This window comes from Micrasema longulum, unplaced genomic scaffold (genome assembly GCF_059751315.1).
Source record: "Micrasema longulum isolate JH-2025_06_02 unplaced genomic scaffold, ASM5975131v1 h1tg001218l, whole genome shotgun sequence".
Lineage (NCBI taxonomy): Eukaryota > Metazoa > Arthropoda > Insecta > Trichoptera > Brachycentridae > Micrasema > Micrasema longulum.
This window is the reverse complement of record NW_028278405.1, coordinates 408,246-426,358: the sequence shown is the minus strand read 5'-3', so window position 1 is coordinate 426,358 and position 18,113 is coordinate 408,246. Positions and strand designations below refer to the sequence as shown.

The 18,113-nt window shown below is 33.2% G+C and overlaps 1 protein-coding gene across 3 annotated transcripts; it reads right to left on the bottom strand.

Moving 5' to 3' along the window:
* Window positions 1-9,721: 9,721 nt before the first annotated feature.
* Window positions 9,722-15,046, bottom strand: LOC148276436 (carboxylic ester hydrolase-like). Of its 3 annotated transcripts, none has more exons than XR_015823736.1 (5): window positions 14,906-15,038; window positions 13,526-13,676; window positions 11,305-12,605; window positions 10,970-11,090; window positions 9,722-9,954 (listed from the first exon to the last, which is right to left on the bottom strand). XR_015823736.1 is itself a non-coding variant. In XM_088234285.1 (4 exons), exons 1-4 carry the CDS (start codon window positions 14,980-14,982, stop codon window positions 9,777-9,779), a joined length of 1,707 nt encoding a protein of 568 aa, XP_088090411.1. In that variant the 5' UTR covers window positions 14,983-15,046; the 3' UTR covers window positions 9,722-9,776. The 3 variants fall into 3 exon arrangements, 1 of the variants encoding a protein (XP_088090411.1); XR_015823737.1 differs by having other exon boundaries at window positions 9,842-9,954; window positions 10,903-11,090; XM_088234285.1 differs by lacking the exon at window positions 10,970-11,090 and having other exon boundaries at window positions 14,906-15,046.
* Between the last annotated feature and the right edge of the window lie 3,067 nt (window positions 15,047-18,113).

The window sequence follows — 18,113 nt, the reverse complement described above, 5'->3', positions numbered from 1 at the left end:
TCAAATGCAAAGAATAACCTGAAGGTGAAGACAATAGAATGTACTTTCCTCACCTTAAGGTTTGTCTCTGCATACGGTTATAAGTGTTTTATTAAAAAAAGTATGTGCTAAGTACTAGTAATTTGTACCGTTTGGGACTGAGGGAAAAATAAAAAACCATTTACTGAACCCAAAAGATAAGAATCCTCTGGAAATGGAAGCTGTTTTTAAACTTAGTTGCCAAGGATGTGATAACGTGTACATGGGACAAACAGGGCGCACAGCAAAGAAAAGGATTGACGAACACAAAAGAGCGTGTAAACTTGGGCATCCTGACTAATCTGCAATAGCGGAACACTTAATAGACACCGGTCTTTTCTACGCCTTTGAACCGAAAATTTTGCATAAACCCAGTATTTACAGTGCACAAATAATAAAAGAAGCAATCGAAATACACAGACACCCAAATAACATAAACAAAGACGACGGGCTTAAATTAAACTCAACATGGTTCCCAGCACTACATACTACAAAAATGAATAGAAATGTGCCTACTGCCGACTGCGACACGGTACAAATTACTAGTACTTAAACACAAACTTTTTTATATAAAACACTCAGTTTACCCTGAAGATAGCTCTTGCAATGGTAGCCGAAACGTCGGAACAAATCGAACACACACGGTATCACCCAAAAAATAAACATATTTGCTTAAATTAATGTATTCAGTGTTTTTGGTCCACTATTATACAATACCCACTGTTATTTGGCATTTCAAATATTACTTTAATTTCTCACTCTGTAAACCGTATCTCAATTATCATCATATGTTTTTGTATTATTTTTTATTGATTTCAATGATACTATGCGTATGAATATTAATGTATGCACACATTTGTATGTGTATTTAAATGTATATATAAATAAACATAAATGTTTGTCTGCCCTAAGGGCACGAGTCTTCTCCTACTAGGCATTACTCAAAACAATATAAACCTATGTAATTAACAAAAAAATATAAAATAATATTTTTTTATCTATTTGATTATATCGTACCTTTACGACGAAAACTACCTAACTCAAATAAAGCTTGAGATAAGTTAAGATCATAAACGATTTTAATGAACACTATCCATCTTTCTGCATTTAAAAAATCGCATTATTCAGGTGGAAATATGACAAAACCGTTACATCGGTCTCTTTATTACTCAGAGAATTTAGATTCCGTGTCAGTACGGAAGCAACGCAATTAGTGTTGTGTTTATATTGCTGTATGAAGGACGCAAAGCAGACAAACATATAGTGACCGGAAGCCGGTTGCGACGATTTTATTCCGATACGAAAAGCAAGTTTACTTTGTTTTTGAAAATATTAAAATGACCAATCCAGGTTTATGATTGTTTCGATTTTTGATTTTTCTTAGAGACTTATTTAAGTAAATGTCATTTTATTATTTAAATTATCGATAATCTTAGTGATTTATTTACGTTTATGTCATTTCGCGAATAAATAAAAACATGTGTTTGGTGATCTAATCAAAGGCTGTTAACATTGTCATATAACAACAGAGGTGAAGAACATTTTAGAGAATGTAATATAGAAGTCAAGGCATCTACAGGACTTATGACCTGTCATTGGCTGGTTTAGGTGGCCACTTTACACACTGTGTAACATTCACCATTTTTCCCGTATTTGAACATCTATATTCCTTCAATTCTTTCATTTGTTGATGTTTGTGAAGTTAAAGAGTCACAATTTGCATTCTTCATTTGCAATTTCCCAAAAAGCCGATTTTTTTAGTTGAGTCGTTTTCGTCGTCATTGTTACTATAGATGCGATTTATGTTTCTCAATTTGTATAATTTATATTTTAATATTTATATCTGATCATTTTTGGTGTTATTATTATTTTTTATTTTTTTGTAAGAAATATTTGCGTTCTACCAAAATATTCGATTTACCTAAAAACTTAATTTTGAGGGCCATTTTTAACGAGTTGTAAATAAATAACTATTAGAAAACGGGAATCAACTTGGGGTAGAGTGAGATTCGAATCACGGCCCTTTGGTCCGTGAGTCCGAGATACTAGCCACATGTGGCTGACTATGACCACAACCCGATTCCTTTTTGGAATTTAATTATTTGTTTCTTTACTTTATTTTTCTTGATTGTTATTTTTTTGCATCACATATTATTATAATTTAATTGAATTTACTGTGTATTTTTTTATTCTTGTTAATTATTATGGCTTAACACGGGCACAGTCTGAAAGGACTTAATAAGTCCATGAATATGACGAGTGTAATTTTGAATGAATAAATAAATGTTCATTTTCCCATGGCTGAGTAAAGAGTATTGACCTGGAAAGTTCTTATACAAATAAAACAGAAATCTAACAAAATGGGTTCGTTTGAAAATAAATAAATGCGGTCCGCAACTATAGCATTGTTCTTTTGTTTTTACAAAGAGAAGATCGTTTAAAAATGTTTATTTTGTTTCTGGAAACGCAAAGGAATAATGTTATCAAAAGATTAGCTTACAAAAGTATCTATATTTAATGTATCAAAACATTTTCGAAGTTCGAGAATTTTTAATCTCAATATCCTTCTTAATTTTATAAATATGTTTTTTTTAGAATTGAAATACAATCTTTAAGTACAATTTAATCACAACTGTAATTTGAAATTAAGAATACAATATGTTTATTGAAGTGATAAAAAAATACGTATTTTGCATCATTATAGTCAGCACCTAATGGTGAATAGGGCACTGTATTCAAATACTAAATACGGCATTTATCATCTGTTACATGAAGGTAAGGTGATCAGCCTTACTATTTTGTGTGAACTGTGGTCTTAATCCCCCCGAATACACACATTTACATGAATGTTTTGCACATTTTCATTGACTTGACGCAAAACCCATTTTTCGTAGTAAGTAACAATTTGTCCTCATCTTGTTATAACAACTGCCCCCTGACCTGAAAAAAAAAGCAAAATGCTATAACATCAACAAGAAAATTTGTATAATTTTGGTACCATATCTCAATGTCAGCAAAGATACTTGAAATTTTAACAATTTACTTTTAGTTACCTCCTCTATTCCTATTTTTATTCTTAGTGGTGAGGGTCAGTGCTGTGCAAGCTCCTGGCGTCACTGCGACCTATGAAGATATATTGCACCGGTTCCCCGTGAATAGTTCTTGCCCTCCAAGGCCAGGTCTAAAAAGAGCCTGGCTTTTGTGTGAAACGCGAGAGTTTACATCTTGCTAAATCTCCCCCTTAAAGCCCAGATCTGTTAAGTATCGGGTTATTAGGTAGAAGGCGAGCTCTTTAACATCCTCAAGTTTAACCAGTGGTCTCCCGAGGATGAGGCTACTTTTATGATGTAAAGCATCACATTCACATATAATGTGTATGGGCGTTTCCTTATTTGCACTGCAGAACCTACATCTAGATGTTTCGGAAAGGTTCATTCTTGCAAGGTGTTTGTTTAATCTGCAGTGCCCTGGGCGGGATCTAGTGATAACCCTCGCTTGATTTCGGCTGCACTTTATTAGGTCAAAAGCAAAACTTTGCGAGTACCTTTTTATCAGTTTCTTCGCATAGTGTTGACCGGGTATTTTTTGCCGGAGCATTACATTCTGCTTCCTGGCTTATGACCTTATCTTATTACTAGGAACATATTTAGGCAACCCACAGGTAGGGTTCAGAGAACATTAACTCCTTTTTAAACTTCAAAATCAGTCAACAAAAGTTACTTTAAAGCCCAAAATACGGTCTCATTGGTTTTATTTGAATTAAGAAGGACCGGCACATTTTGCGTTCCGTCAGACACTGCAGACATAATGTTTAAACACGCTGTTTGACACTTATGCCACAGGATCTTCTGGTAAAGGCATAATTAAGAATGTGACAACTTGCTCCACCTCCCCCTGACGTCTTTTTACTCTACCGAAAATTTTTACTTTCACAGTCAAACTCTCATATCCGCCTATCAAATAATTTATTTAGTTTCTCCAAGAACTTATATAAATGCATCGAACGGTTTCAAATATTCTTCCAAATGACTTCTGGATTTCACACGTTTCTGGGAATACTTTTCCTTGGTCTTGAAAGTGCAGAGAAAATCTGCCCGTAATACTTTTTCTGGCTCGAGTCCAAAGCATTTCCTTTACTGGATTCTGTATACTGCACGGTTATAATAATGCATGTATTGCTCGGAACATGAGAAAAATCTTAATTCTATCCAAACTCAGATTGCAGATGATGACGTAACCAAAATTATTTTCAATCCATTGAATAATTATTTTTTTTAGAATAGGGAAAAATCGAATACTATGAATACCGATAAAAATATGTGAAATGGATTTATAAAAATTAACTGTATTTTCAAAATCAATATTGTAGAGAAATGTTTTCACACATATTTTTTTTAATCAAATTGTTAAGAAGTGAGTTTATAAAAAAACGCTACATGTTTGGCCTTGAGAGCTGTGACGTTGAAAATTCATGATGATGTTTTATTTAAATTTTAACGGTCGTAAACAATGTTGAAAATTTAACCGGATCGTGACGTGTTAGGGGCGTGGCTAATGCAAGACCCGTTTTTGCGGGAATTTAAAATTATAAATTTTATAAGATATTTTTTGCTACCAATAAGAACAAAAAATTCTTTTTTTTACTCGACAGTACTTAATAGATGTTCGTATGATGTTAGGTGAAAGTATGATTTGTCTTATGTTTCAAATACCAGTCCAGGAATAATAAAATATTGCAATGTAGAATATCCCTTTTCAGTATTTTTACTTGATTATAGATAATCATTTAATAGAAAACAGTCGTCCAGGATTCTGTTTCTATTTCACATAAAGAACGACCTTTTTTTTCTATGCGCCCGGATACAAATTAAAAAAACTACGCACTTATACATAAAATAGTAAAAAGAGATAACAGGCAATACCTAGACAAAAGCAAAGGACAAACCAAACCGAAAACAATATTTTGAGTTTTTCCGAATTTTTGCCGACAATAACGATTTCAACTCATTGGCTTTTCAAAAATTGTGGAGGTCAAAACATAGGCAAAATGGTGATTGTTACACAGTGTGTCAAGTGATTAATTAAACCTCTAAAGTCATCCTCTTCTTCATCGGCCTTGTTCTCTCCACTGCTGGATAAATGACTCTTCCAAACGACTCCACTCCTTCAAATCATCCGCTTTCATCATCCATGTTTTACTAGCTATAAAAAATATGACGTCGCGAACTTTGGGCAATGAAATCACACTCATAACGGTGTGATTACAGCAGATAACGAGAGGATGAAAGATGAGTTTCTGGCGCCTCCAAACCAGTACCAACCAGCTGAGGGATGGTAACCTCAAAAGAAAAATCCACCAGAGAAGGCAATGGAAAACTACTCTGGTCATCTTTTCTTGGGAATTACTACAGTGAGTGCATCAGTGCGAACAAGCAGTCGTCCTGGCTGCGGAGTTTAAAAATAGCGCAGGACAGAACAGTCATTACCAACGTCAGGGGAACCCGACAAGCCAACGGAAGAAAAAAAAAACTGTGACAAGTCAGATGCTCTGTAAATCCCTAGACTTCTGTTCTACTTTCTCTAAAATACTATCCGTCTGTGCTATAATCTCAAAGTAATAATTCGCTAGAGAAGCCCTTTAGCTCCATCGCGTAGAAAAAATGTTTTTCCAATTTTTGGTTCTGTTTATAGTTTTAATAACAAGCGTGTAAAGGACGGTTTCAGTTTGTGCTTGTAATTTTCGACCTGAGTACCTACGACCCGTTGAATTGCTGTAAATTGTTGTTTCATTTGTGGTTCATAATCTAGATGTGCTTTTGTCCGTTGAAGAATGGCTTTTGTCCGTATGGGGCGACTCTATTAGCCAGTGGCGTATTATTATTCTAAGCTTGAAATATACAAAAATCAAAGAAGGCAGGTATTCTTATTTCTAATTACTTAAGACAGAAAAATAACATTTTTGAAATAAGGTAAACAATATTTTCATATTTTATCATAAAAATGAGAAAAATAATTAAATCGAGTGAAAAATTATAATATAAGGAAATTATTAAATTAAAACATTCTAAATTAGGTTGTTTCCTAACTAGGTTTTTTAATATAAGCACTGTTTACATATTTATTGAGTTCATATTTATTCTGAAGAACTTCATATTATCATTAAAATATAAAAATCAAACTCTGATTTGTGTCCACTAATTTTATTTTTTTTTTTAACAGAAAAAACAATAATATTAACTAAATCAACAGACTCGTATCAGTGTTTGATTAGAATAAAGGTTTACTTGCACTAGTAATTAGAATTTACTTTATAAAATTAAAAATAGCAAATAACATTTTAGGAAATAAAAGCCTAACGTGTTTATTAAAAAAGATTTTGTTAATAACTTGACTTTTAACTTTTAATTTGATTTTTAATTTTGTCTTTCAATTTTAACTTTTTAATTTTAATTCTTAATTTTAACTTTTAATTTAAACTTTTAACTTAATTTTAATTTTATCTTTTCATTTTAATTTTAACTTTTACTTTAAATTTTAAACATTTGATTTCAACTCTTAATTTATACTTACCTACATCTACTACCTGCATCGAATAATTTATTGTTGGTTGTGATTTTTTACAATTAAATTGAAATGTTCATGGAAGCAGAGAGAGAGGGAGGAAAGTAGAAGGTAAGAAGAAGGTAGAAGAAAGTAGAGGGAGGAAAGTAGCTTTACAATTTCTTCTCCTTTTTATGAACTTTTTATGTAATATTTTTATTTTTACTTTTTTAGAATTAAATTATTTTTCCCCTTTCCTCCTGCATTCATTAGTGTGAAATCTGTAATTGGTCTTACTTTTTTAAAATTGTTCTTTTGTACCTTGTTTTATATAAAGACTGTATGATTTCATTAATAAATAAATAAATAATTATTATATTTTATTAAAGTCTTTGTGCGTCATTTTTTTTTCTTTAATCTTAATGATATTCAGATTCTATACAAATCATTTTTAATGTTACTGTTATAATGAATTTAAAAATAAACAACCGATCCCGGAAATTACACCAAAGCTAAAATAAACGCATTTTAAAACAAATTTAAAACTGCTTATTTTTTCAAAACGTTATTCAACTTGAACCCTTAACGATTTGTCTCTTAGTGAAATAAATAACGAAAAGAAAGCCGTTTGAATGTGTTTTGTAAGGGCGCCCTGCGAAAAATAAATTTTCAGGAATTTTACAACCAAAAATAAACATTCGAAAAGTTCTTTCAGGTTCGACCTGTGGAAATTTACAACCGTTTCTGACAGATATGTGTGTGTTTACTCTTTACGTAAAATTCCATCAACTTCAGTTTAAATTGAACGCAGACCTGTTTTGGAAAAGAAAATTATTCAAACCAAAAATTCCATTTTCTTTTCACTTTGAATTTTTACGAATGATAGGGCCGGTACTTACAAAATACTGTTTTTATTATTTTGATCGAATGATATTCACCTATGCGAGCGATTGATTATGGAAACTAAAAAACTTTAATTTATCTTAAACTAACCAACGACATTAACTGTGATGTATGGAAAAACACCAAAGCGGTGTTTACCAATAAAACCATTGGCAAAAATAATTAATATTAAAATTGGGTTTTTAACTAAGGATGCCGATAGTGATAAATAATCATACACGTGCGTTTTGGGAAATTTTGAAAGCTAAAGTAAATTCCTTGCAACTAGCCACGGTTAAATACTTGGGTTTTTGCACTTATTAACAGAGGTCAATAAAACACGACTCCGTACAACGAAGTAAATCCCGAAATTCTTCCAAGGGACCGGACTTAATCCTACCCCATCATAAAATGTAAAACTTCCCGTCTCCGGAACGTGAGAAACCTTGCTCGGATTATCTGCATGCCGAAAGATGCATAGGGTACTAACACGGTCGACAGATATTCCGGTCACTCATATGTATGGAGGCAAGATGGTCAGTTTTACGCTTCGGGTTCCAATCAAGGAACGATAAAAACAGTGCAGCCTAGAATTTAAATTAAAAATCAATTTTCACATCTTCCTTGCCGGGAATCGAACCCGACGCTTTATTCGACATGCATATCTTTATTCATCCTCATTTCTCTATCCGCACTTGGTGGTGCATATAGCACCGGATCAGTTCGTTAAGTGATTCCCATTTACATAGAAGGTAAGGCGATCAGCTTACGCTTCAGGTTCCGGTCCAGGAACCTCTATCAACCATCAACCACGAGGCGAAATTATAAATAAATTATATCTTAATCTCCATGTTTGTATTTAAGTTGATTTAATTAAGTTAGTGTAAGTTAATTATAAATATAATTATTATTATAGTTTTGTTGGATATAAGTTTAGATGTAAGATTTGTTTAGTAATAAGGGTTGAAAAAGGACAACATTCTAATTGTGCTATATGTGTGAGGGGGAAAGGAGACAGACACAATCGGGTGGGTCTATAAAATGGGCCACAGCCCTTAAGTTTTTTTAGTTGAGTGGCAGGTCTCCGGGCCTCCGAAGTTTTTTTTAGTCGAGGAAGTTTTTAGTTGAGTATCAGTCGAAGATCAGTGAGGAGAAGAAAGTCGCGAAACTCGTCGCGGGACAAGTACTCGGACTTGTCCCAGCCCTTCGTTTGATCTCCGAAGTTCTCTGGCCCAGTCTGCCAGCTTTCACCACGTGGCCGCCTGCAACACGCAGCCTCACGCGTCGTCGACAAGACGTCCGCCTACGCGCTAACCATGCGTCCCCGCCGCAGCTGGATGCTGCCGCCGCAAACAACTCCGCCTGCAACACGCAGCCTCACGCGTCGTCGACAAGACGTCCGCCTACGTGCTAACCACGCGTCCCCGCCGCAGCTGGATGCTGCCGCCGCAAACAACAACTCCGCCTGCCACACGCAGCCTCACGCGTCGTCGACAAGACGTCCGCCTACGCGCTAACCACGCATCCCCGCCGCAGCTGGACGCTGCCGCCGCAAACAACTCCGCCTGCAACACGCAGCCTCACGCGTCGTCGACAAGACGTCCGCCTACGCGCTAACCGTGCGCCCTCGCCGCAGCTGGACGCTGCCGCCGCAAACAACTCCGCCTGCAACACGCAGCTCCACGCGTCGTCCACAGACACGACGCCGCCTACGCGCTAACCGCGCGCCCTCGCCGCAGCTAGATGCTGCTGCCTCCAGATCGTTTTTGGGTAGTATTAAGTTTAGTTATAAGTCCGTAATATTAAGAATTAAATTAAGACATAGGTTTAATATTTGTCTAATTATGGGGATTGTTATCCTTTATTCGTTAAAGACTATAAAACCTACATGGGAATTTGATTGAGCACTCTTTCATTATTATATACCCCTTCCTCTCAACATAATATTACAAGGCAATCTAATTAATTTTTACTAAATTCTCTTAATAATTAGGATAAACTTTAGAAATAAATTAAACAACACGGAAATCCTATATTTCTAGTGTGTTAACTGTATATATGAAGACTTCTATATTCCTTTTACTGAGAGAGTTCTTTATCGTGTTCTGATCTTTATATATGCTAGTTTTAATGGCTCCCTGGGGGGTGGAATCTAGTTCTTGTATTTAAAAATTTGTACAAAATCAAAACATTGCAGATAAGAATATGTTGATGATGACAACTTTTTGACCAAGATTTAAACTTAAAAATAGCTTGGTTGTAATTAAAATAAATATAACAGTTTTGATTTTTTAAATAATTTAATAGTCTAGTTAAAATATTACTCAAATGCGAGTTTAGCTATTTTGTCCTCCGGTAAGTACTTTCATAATTCCCTCCCAGAATTGGGCACCTCCCTCGAAGGGGTTCGCAACAAGTCTCGGGTTCACGTCTATATCCAGACATACAATATTGGATGGGGAGGCTGGTGTCCAAACTGGAGAAAAACTACACAGCCCTTCAGGAGTCGGATTTCTGAACAAGAAAAATAATGTACATAAATGACAATAAATTCATTTTATAAAATAAAACACCCACTTTAGCTTATTGTTTTAGAAAAACATAAAACCGACTAGCTTCTAAGCTACACAAGCTTATTTATGAATAACTAAATAAAACTTTGGTAAATTATACTTCGATTTGGAAGCTCGCGTAGCTTTTGAAACCGGTCGGTAACTAAAAGGTTGGTTAAAAACGCTGTTTTTATTTTAATTTAATCATATTAGACCATACCAATATCTGGAATCGGTCACTTCTTAAGATCGCAATATTTCTGGCTAATGCGTAATACCTTGTTTTATATGTACACCCTTATTTAGACAAATATAAATTATAACTGTTTTTTTTTTTTTAAAGAGTAAATGTAATTAGTTTAAGACCCTCGAAATTTTATTTTCAAACAATCTATATTGGTTCAACATGCTCATTTAGCTGTACATAGGAAATAGGTACTACTGACATTACAAAATAACCGATCAACCAAGAAAGTATCTGTTAATAAATATTTTTAATTTTATTTATTTATACTAACGTATACAATATACATAATATGCCTATGTGTACATAGTAATTTGTTTGTAAGATTCATAAACTTAATATTCATCTTATGTTTTCTTACTTTTTAACTACTTTTTACATTTTTGAACGATTAGTTAGTGCTTCAAATATAAAAAAAGAAATAAATAAATTGTAAAGTTTCAAAGTTATTTAAGGTATTATTTTAAAAACTGGTATGTCATTGACTATAGGAAACAAACAATAAATTATTCAATATTAAAAATTATTAAATAATAACTCAAGACAAATAAAATTTTATTCAATCAGCGATTTACTCAGATTAAAACTAAGTTCTTAAGTTTAGCAAAATACGAAATATTTTTACAGAGATTTTGAGTTGATATAGTTACAAAATAGTTTACGTACATATTTGATATCGTTCCAGGATGTACTTTTAAAATTCATAAATCAATTTTAATATTTTATTATTCACCTTTCTACATCTGATGGTGCATAGACCACTGCATTGGTAGACCAATTACAGCGTATCTTGTTAATTTTTGCTACATGAAGCCAAAATGATCAGTCTTACGCTTTAGGTATGAGTCCTGGAACTATGAAATATTTCAGTTTAAAAACACATTTTTAAAATAAATATTTCACGTCTTTTGCATGGTAAGCAAACGCGCTATTTAAAAGACTACGAGGAAAACTTTTATAATTAATGTTCTTTATGGAATAAATACAGTTTGTTGTATATACAAACTGTTAATTTTCTGTAAATCTTTATTCAATATTTTTTTATAAATACACGTTTATTTAACTTACCTGTATTTTGCAAAATTTGTCCACAACTCTAACAAATTATTAGACACTTCCACATCTGCAGCAGTTAGAGGTATTTTATTGATTCCTGATTGTTGAACATCAAACAAATAGCAAAGCTCATCAGAATGACCAGCTCCTCTGTACTCCAAGTTACTGGTAAGTTTTATAATATTCTTCGATCCACCAAATGAAAATTTGTAGAAATATGTCGGAGAAAATAAAACGTTTGATTTTAAAGCACTTAAGGTGTCTACCACAAATCCGAAATCTGAGTAAAAATAGGTCAAGTTGTTCGCAAGATTATCCGTTGTTGGAAAGTAATATTCTTGAATTTTACTTTTAATAAATGTGACACCGGCTTCACCTATTTTGGCTTTTAATTCATCCGGGATATATCTCGTCAAGTCGGGAATACGATTATGCTTTATATCATCGAGATCGGATGGGTTTGAAAAAGCAGGTGTAAATTGTACCAGACCTTCATAAGATGTAAGTCCAATAATTGTCGGTACATGATTGAATTCTCCAGTTAAGAGAGCCTCAATTGGTGCACGAGAAATAAACGGTTCTACATTTGGAAAAGTGGATTCTATTACAGGAGCTATTGCAGGTTGAAATTTACCACTTATATCTGGGGAAACAGTTGCTAAAACCAAATCTTTTTCTAACACAGATCTTAAAAATTCCAAAACAGCTTCTTTACTTTTTGACTTGAATCCTAAAACATTTGCCAAAGCATATGCGACGTCAACGGGATTTTTTTGTAAAGCCCACGGACAATTGGCTACACCAGACTGCATGATTGCTGCTGAAAAAAGACCTGACGATTTTTTCGACAACACGTGGTAATGCACCGCTGCAGAGCCTGCACTTTGTCCAAATATTGTAACTTTTTTTGGATCTCCATCAAAGTTTTTGATGTTTTTTTGTACCCATTTGAGGGCTTGTCTTTGATCTTTAAGTCCAGCGTTTCCGGGGACTTCGGGAGTATCTAAAGACAGAAACCCTAAAGCTCCTAGTCTGTAATTGACAGTTACGAGAATAACTCGCTTTTCCATGAAGTTGCCAGGACCGTATATGGCAGGACCGCCATCGCCCATGATGAAGCCTCCGCCGTGGAACCAAACCATGACAGGGAAGCTTTTGTTTCCTGGATCTGATTTTGGTACGAACACGTTGATATAAAGGCAATCTTCACTTCCTAAGTATTTATTTTGAAAAACCAGTTCGTATTGCGCGCTTGCATTTCTTGCTGTGAAAGCATCCAAGACACCATTCCATTTCTCGGCAGGTTGAGGATCCTTCAAAACAAATTTAAATACGTTTTGATGTCGTTTAAACAAAAGAACCTTTTTTTTTGACAATTGTAATCAAAATAATCTTACCGATGATTGAAATAATGAAAATGTGAAAATTATTAGTTGGAAGCTTTGAGCACAAAATTCATTGAAAAAAATAAAGAATGAATTAAACATTGATTTACTAACATATAACGCATACGTAAGTAAACTAACTGATATTTACTAGATGTGTTAAAGTAGATATGTTTAGAATTTCACAAAAACATGTACTTTTTATGAAATTTAATAATAAAACAATATTTTTTTTAAAAAAGAAGTATACAAAATTAAAAGTAATTTCAGGCGTTGCCTAGTGGGTCAAATAATTCAGCCAGATGACTTTAACCTAAATCAATAAATATTTAAGCTCTTTTACTTTGTTAAAGTCAACAGATAAGTTGAAAAAATTTGGATGTTAAAAAATAGGTATGAATAGTATTGGTTACAGTGTGTAAATTATTTAAACCAGCCAATCACGGGTCATATGCCCACTAAATGTCTAGACTACCATATCACCTTCTCAAAGATGCTTCTCAACTGTGTACAAATCATCATCAATTGCAGTACTAATGCAGTGCCCTGCGCAACACCGGATGTGGATACCAACATTATGATGACTTTCTGGCCGGTACCTATGAGTCAGTATTTTACAAATGAAATGCTCTTGTGATTAAATGACAAAAACGCTTGCTTCAAGTACAAAGGGTTGCGTGTTCGGTTTCCGGTGAGATCACGAAAACCAAATGTGATATTTCTCAAGTCTGTTTTTCCGTTGCCGTAATTAACCAATATTACCTTCTGGGCTTTTGCGGAGCATATAGATGCACTGCTCGCTAGCCCGATTAAGCTCAGGGTTGATTGTTTAGATTGAAGATACGTACACGGAATCTTAGATCCCCGACAGGCGGCTTTGCATACGGTATTCCCAGGTAACTGTCGTACTGACACCCCCTATTGGTAGTCAGGGTTCTGCCTCTCAGGACACCCTGGTCGAGAGTCACAACTGGATCACTTACTTCTCCGGCGTGGCATCTAAAAATGAAGCAATTTTATCCTTAATTTTAATTAATTGATTCCAACGAAAAACATTTATTTTTCCTTTTATTTATTTAATTTTAGGTGTCAAAAACAGTTATGTCCGTTTTTTTAAATTTATTTTTTTGATGTTGTGTTTGTTTTTACGTTACATGTTATATTTTATTTGATTACAAGCCTTCAAAACGGAATGAACTGACAAAGTTCAATCGAGGGAATACCCCGATAAAGCTTCTCGCGATATTTGCGTAATATATGGTAAAGACAAATCAGTAAATAATGCTTTTTTTATTCAAAATACAAAAAAATAAAATGCATTTATTCCTAAAAGTTGGCAAACTCATTCTGCGCCTTACACAATAAAATTTTAAGAAATTGCCGAACAAATCACATGCCATTGAATTGTTTACTCCAAATTTATTCCTAGAAATCTGATTCTGAGATTAAACTGCCATTGTTACATTGTTTTTAAAAATATACAAACATGTATTTCTATGTATCACTTTTCTGTCTCTATTAGGTACTGTACTAAAAAACAAATTGAAATATTTAAAGTAATTTTCAATTTCAATGAGGTAGTAATTTTTTATTTTGTCCTAGCTTTAATTTTATTTGGTTGTATTTTATTTTATTAGTGCTTGTATTTATTAAAAGAAATTGTATTTACCAGCGTTAAAATGGACTGCATAAGTCCGTCGAAAAAATAAATACTTTAAGTATGCATAACATTACGACGTTAAACACTTTTAATACGGGAATTCAGTACAAATTAAACATTTGAAATACTTTAATAATAAAAGCATTATAAACTTTAACTCGTGAATTGGATTTAAGGCCTTAAATAATTGTGTGAATATAATTCAGAAAAAAAAATAAATAGGTTTTTTTAAAAGCAAACTGTTATTGCAATAAACATCGTACCCTCATGTGTTTTCTCTTTTATTCCCTCGATCGTACTCGAACAGAAACAGGTGTCGAAAATGCTCATGTTCATTTACTTGATATTCCAATTTAAAGGCTTGTAATTAAAAAAATTACTTTAAAAAATAAAATATTACGTGAAGCATATTTAAAAATTTCTTCCAAATGATGCAATACTACTTTATTTTTTACATTTGCAATTTTTTTAAACTTTTGAAGCATATTTTTTAATTTGAAAAAAAACAGACACAACTCGTGTTAACTCCTATCTAATTTATCATTTTTTATTTGATATCAAAACTTACCCTCCAAAAAAACTTACAATTAAAACCACAACAAATTCGGTCAAAGCAAAAGTCATAAAAAAAACATTTTCTTTCATATTTTTTTTTTAAGGAACGTTAAAGCTGACCGTTTGACAGTTGCCAACTAAACAAACGAACTCTTTAAAATACAACCAAACATTTATATATAATCCTACTTTATTTGCATAACAACACGAATATCCTAACCCACTTATAAATTAAGAATAAATATTAATATAAAAAATGTTGTAATTCTCACATATCTTTCTACTTCTTACTTTTGAGATATTTTATTTATTTTAAATTTGTATTTCTTTCTTCAAATTAACAACTAAAAATCTGTATCGAAATGGCCGAGGCGCTTGGCTAATACACTTGTGTTCCGGGTTCGATTGTCAGTAAGATCGCAAGAATAAGTTTTTTCTTTTTTAATGTTACTTTTTATTATTAATATCATAAAGTTATGCCTAGTAGGAAAATGCCTGTCCATATACATACACACATACGCAAGTACACATATAAACATACATACGCATACATATACATGCATATATACATACATATAGTTGCATATATACATATATATATACACATACCCACATACACACTCTTACATACACATACATGTGTATATATATACATGTGTGTGTGATGTGATATATGCCAATATATATATACATATGAATATAAATTTTGTTTTTTTTTTCTTAAATAAATATTTGCGTTTTTATGATTTACCCAAATATTTCATTTTGAGGTCCATTTTGTTAATAAAAAACCAAGGGGTTGTATATAACTTACTATTAGAAAATGGGAATTAAGTAGAGGTAGAGAAGGATTCGAACCACGGACCTTTGGTCCATGAGTCCGAGGCACTAGCTACAGGACCACAACCCGATTCAATCTCACCCACCTGTTGTTCGGTTTCATTTATTTTACTTCACAGAAGTCAACCGATAAAATAGTTGAGGAAATATGGATTTTTGACCATAGGCAGAATGGTAAATGTGAAACAAGTTGTAAAGTGGTTACTTGAACAAGCTAATGACATGTCATAAACCATGTAAATGATATCCACATTACCTCTTTAAAAGTGTTTTCCCTCTCCGTTGCAAGAAATTTAAATAGTTAGATAACTTAAGGATGACGGCAGTGACTAATTGGTTTTTACCATGCTTCGGAATGACGCGTACATTTTTTTTTCTGTTCATACGAACGCATTACTATACAGTAAGTTAGGAAACTTGAGAAAAAACAGAAATCTCTCATCACATTGTAAATAGCAGATAAGATAATAGATAATATCCATTTATTTATTAATTAATTAATTTATTTATTATTTACACCACAACAGGCCAGGAGGCCCAATTGCAGTGGTGAATTACATCACAGAACACCTAGGCTTAAGAAAAATCACATTTTAATTTTTGTGTTCTAACCGGAAATCGAACCCGGAACCTTCCGTGCGTGAGTCAAACGTCTTGACCACTACACTACGGAGGCCGCCATATTTCCTCAACACTTCCATCGATTGACTTCTATGAAGTAGAATAACTGAAACCAAACAACAGGTGGGTGAGATTGATCCGAGGTGGAATGGTTCAGACGGATTAATTTTTTGATTTCGGTTCTATTTCACGCACAACGGTATCCTTTATTTTCCTGGACACAGAAACTAATATTTCTATCTAATGTTATGTTATAAGTTCTTTGATTAGTATTTTATTATTCAGTGTCCAATAAGATAAAGAATACAATTCTGTGTGTGACATTTCAGAGGAAACACGGTCTTACTTTTCTTCATACAAACATAGTTCCGTATTTTCTCCCTGGATTATGATACCAAAAAACTGATTTTTACCATTTTATCTGAGCAAAATGGTAACACAGTGTGTAAAATGGGCGCTTAATCTAGCCATTGACAGGTCATAAGATCTTTAAATGCCTAGACTTGTTCCTGTTGTAATTTGTAATTGTTATAGTTTTTCTGGACATATATTGTTTGATATTTTACATTTTATTTTAACATGCGTATATTTTTTTGAAATAAAGATATTCAGTTTTTTTTTAAAAAAAGGTAGTTTTACACTGCAAATTTTTTTTCCTGGATTGCCCCCAGAAACGTCACAGGAGAGCAGACGTCGAGTTGGAAACGCTCGAATTGTATTCCTTATTTTCCCGGACAAGTGTGAAATTGTTAAATAAAATTAACGTTTTAATTACTTACTTTGTGGTTATTCATAAAATAAGTATAAAACATATTGAAATTTGTTGTAAAACAACTTGGTTTTTAATGATTTATTTTTTTCACCAACCGGTTTTAAAGCTTCTCAAGCTTCTTTATCAAAGTTGACTAACACACTTGACTTATTAACTCCATATAACATATTGATATAATATTTTTAGAATTCACCGTAAAAAAAAAATATGATTGAATTTATAAATTCAATAAACCTTCAATAAGAAGCGTGTGTAGCTTTGAAACCGGTCGGTAAAAAAAAAAATCGTTAAAAACCAAATTGTTTTACAATAAATTTCAATAGAATAAATATTCTGTTGAAATTCATTCATTTAACAAATATAATTACTTCACGACTTTACATTACATAATGTATCAAAAGGTTATGAATAGAAAGCAGATAAAACTAATTTTAATTTGTTGCAACAGAGAAGGAAAACACCATTGAGAAGGGAATATGGAAGTCTAGGCATTTACAGAGCTTATGACCTGTCATTGGCTGGTTCAAGCGGCCACCTCACACACTGTGTAACAGTCAGCATTTTGCTTATGCTTGAACATCCGCACTTTCTCAACTCTTCTATCTATTGACCTCTGTGAAGTAAAAGAGATGAAACTTTTAAAACGTCGGTGAGATCCATCCGGCTTAACCAATTCACTTACTAGGCAACGCCTGAAAACAATGTTCCAATTTTTATACTTTTTTTTATTTACCAGGTAGTTAATTCAACAACGTTTTGAGTATATCCAAATGCTTGCAGACTGGCTGGATTTCCTCCCTAGGGAGTTATTCATAATTTAATTTGTTGCAACAGAGAGGCTAAACCAGGTCATAAGCCCTGTAAATGCCTAGACTTCCACGTTTCCTTCTCAGAGGTGTTTTTTCTCTCTGTTGTAACTAATTCAAATATGAATAACTCCCTAGGGAGGACATCCAACCAGTCTGCAAGCATTTGGACATACTTGAGA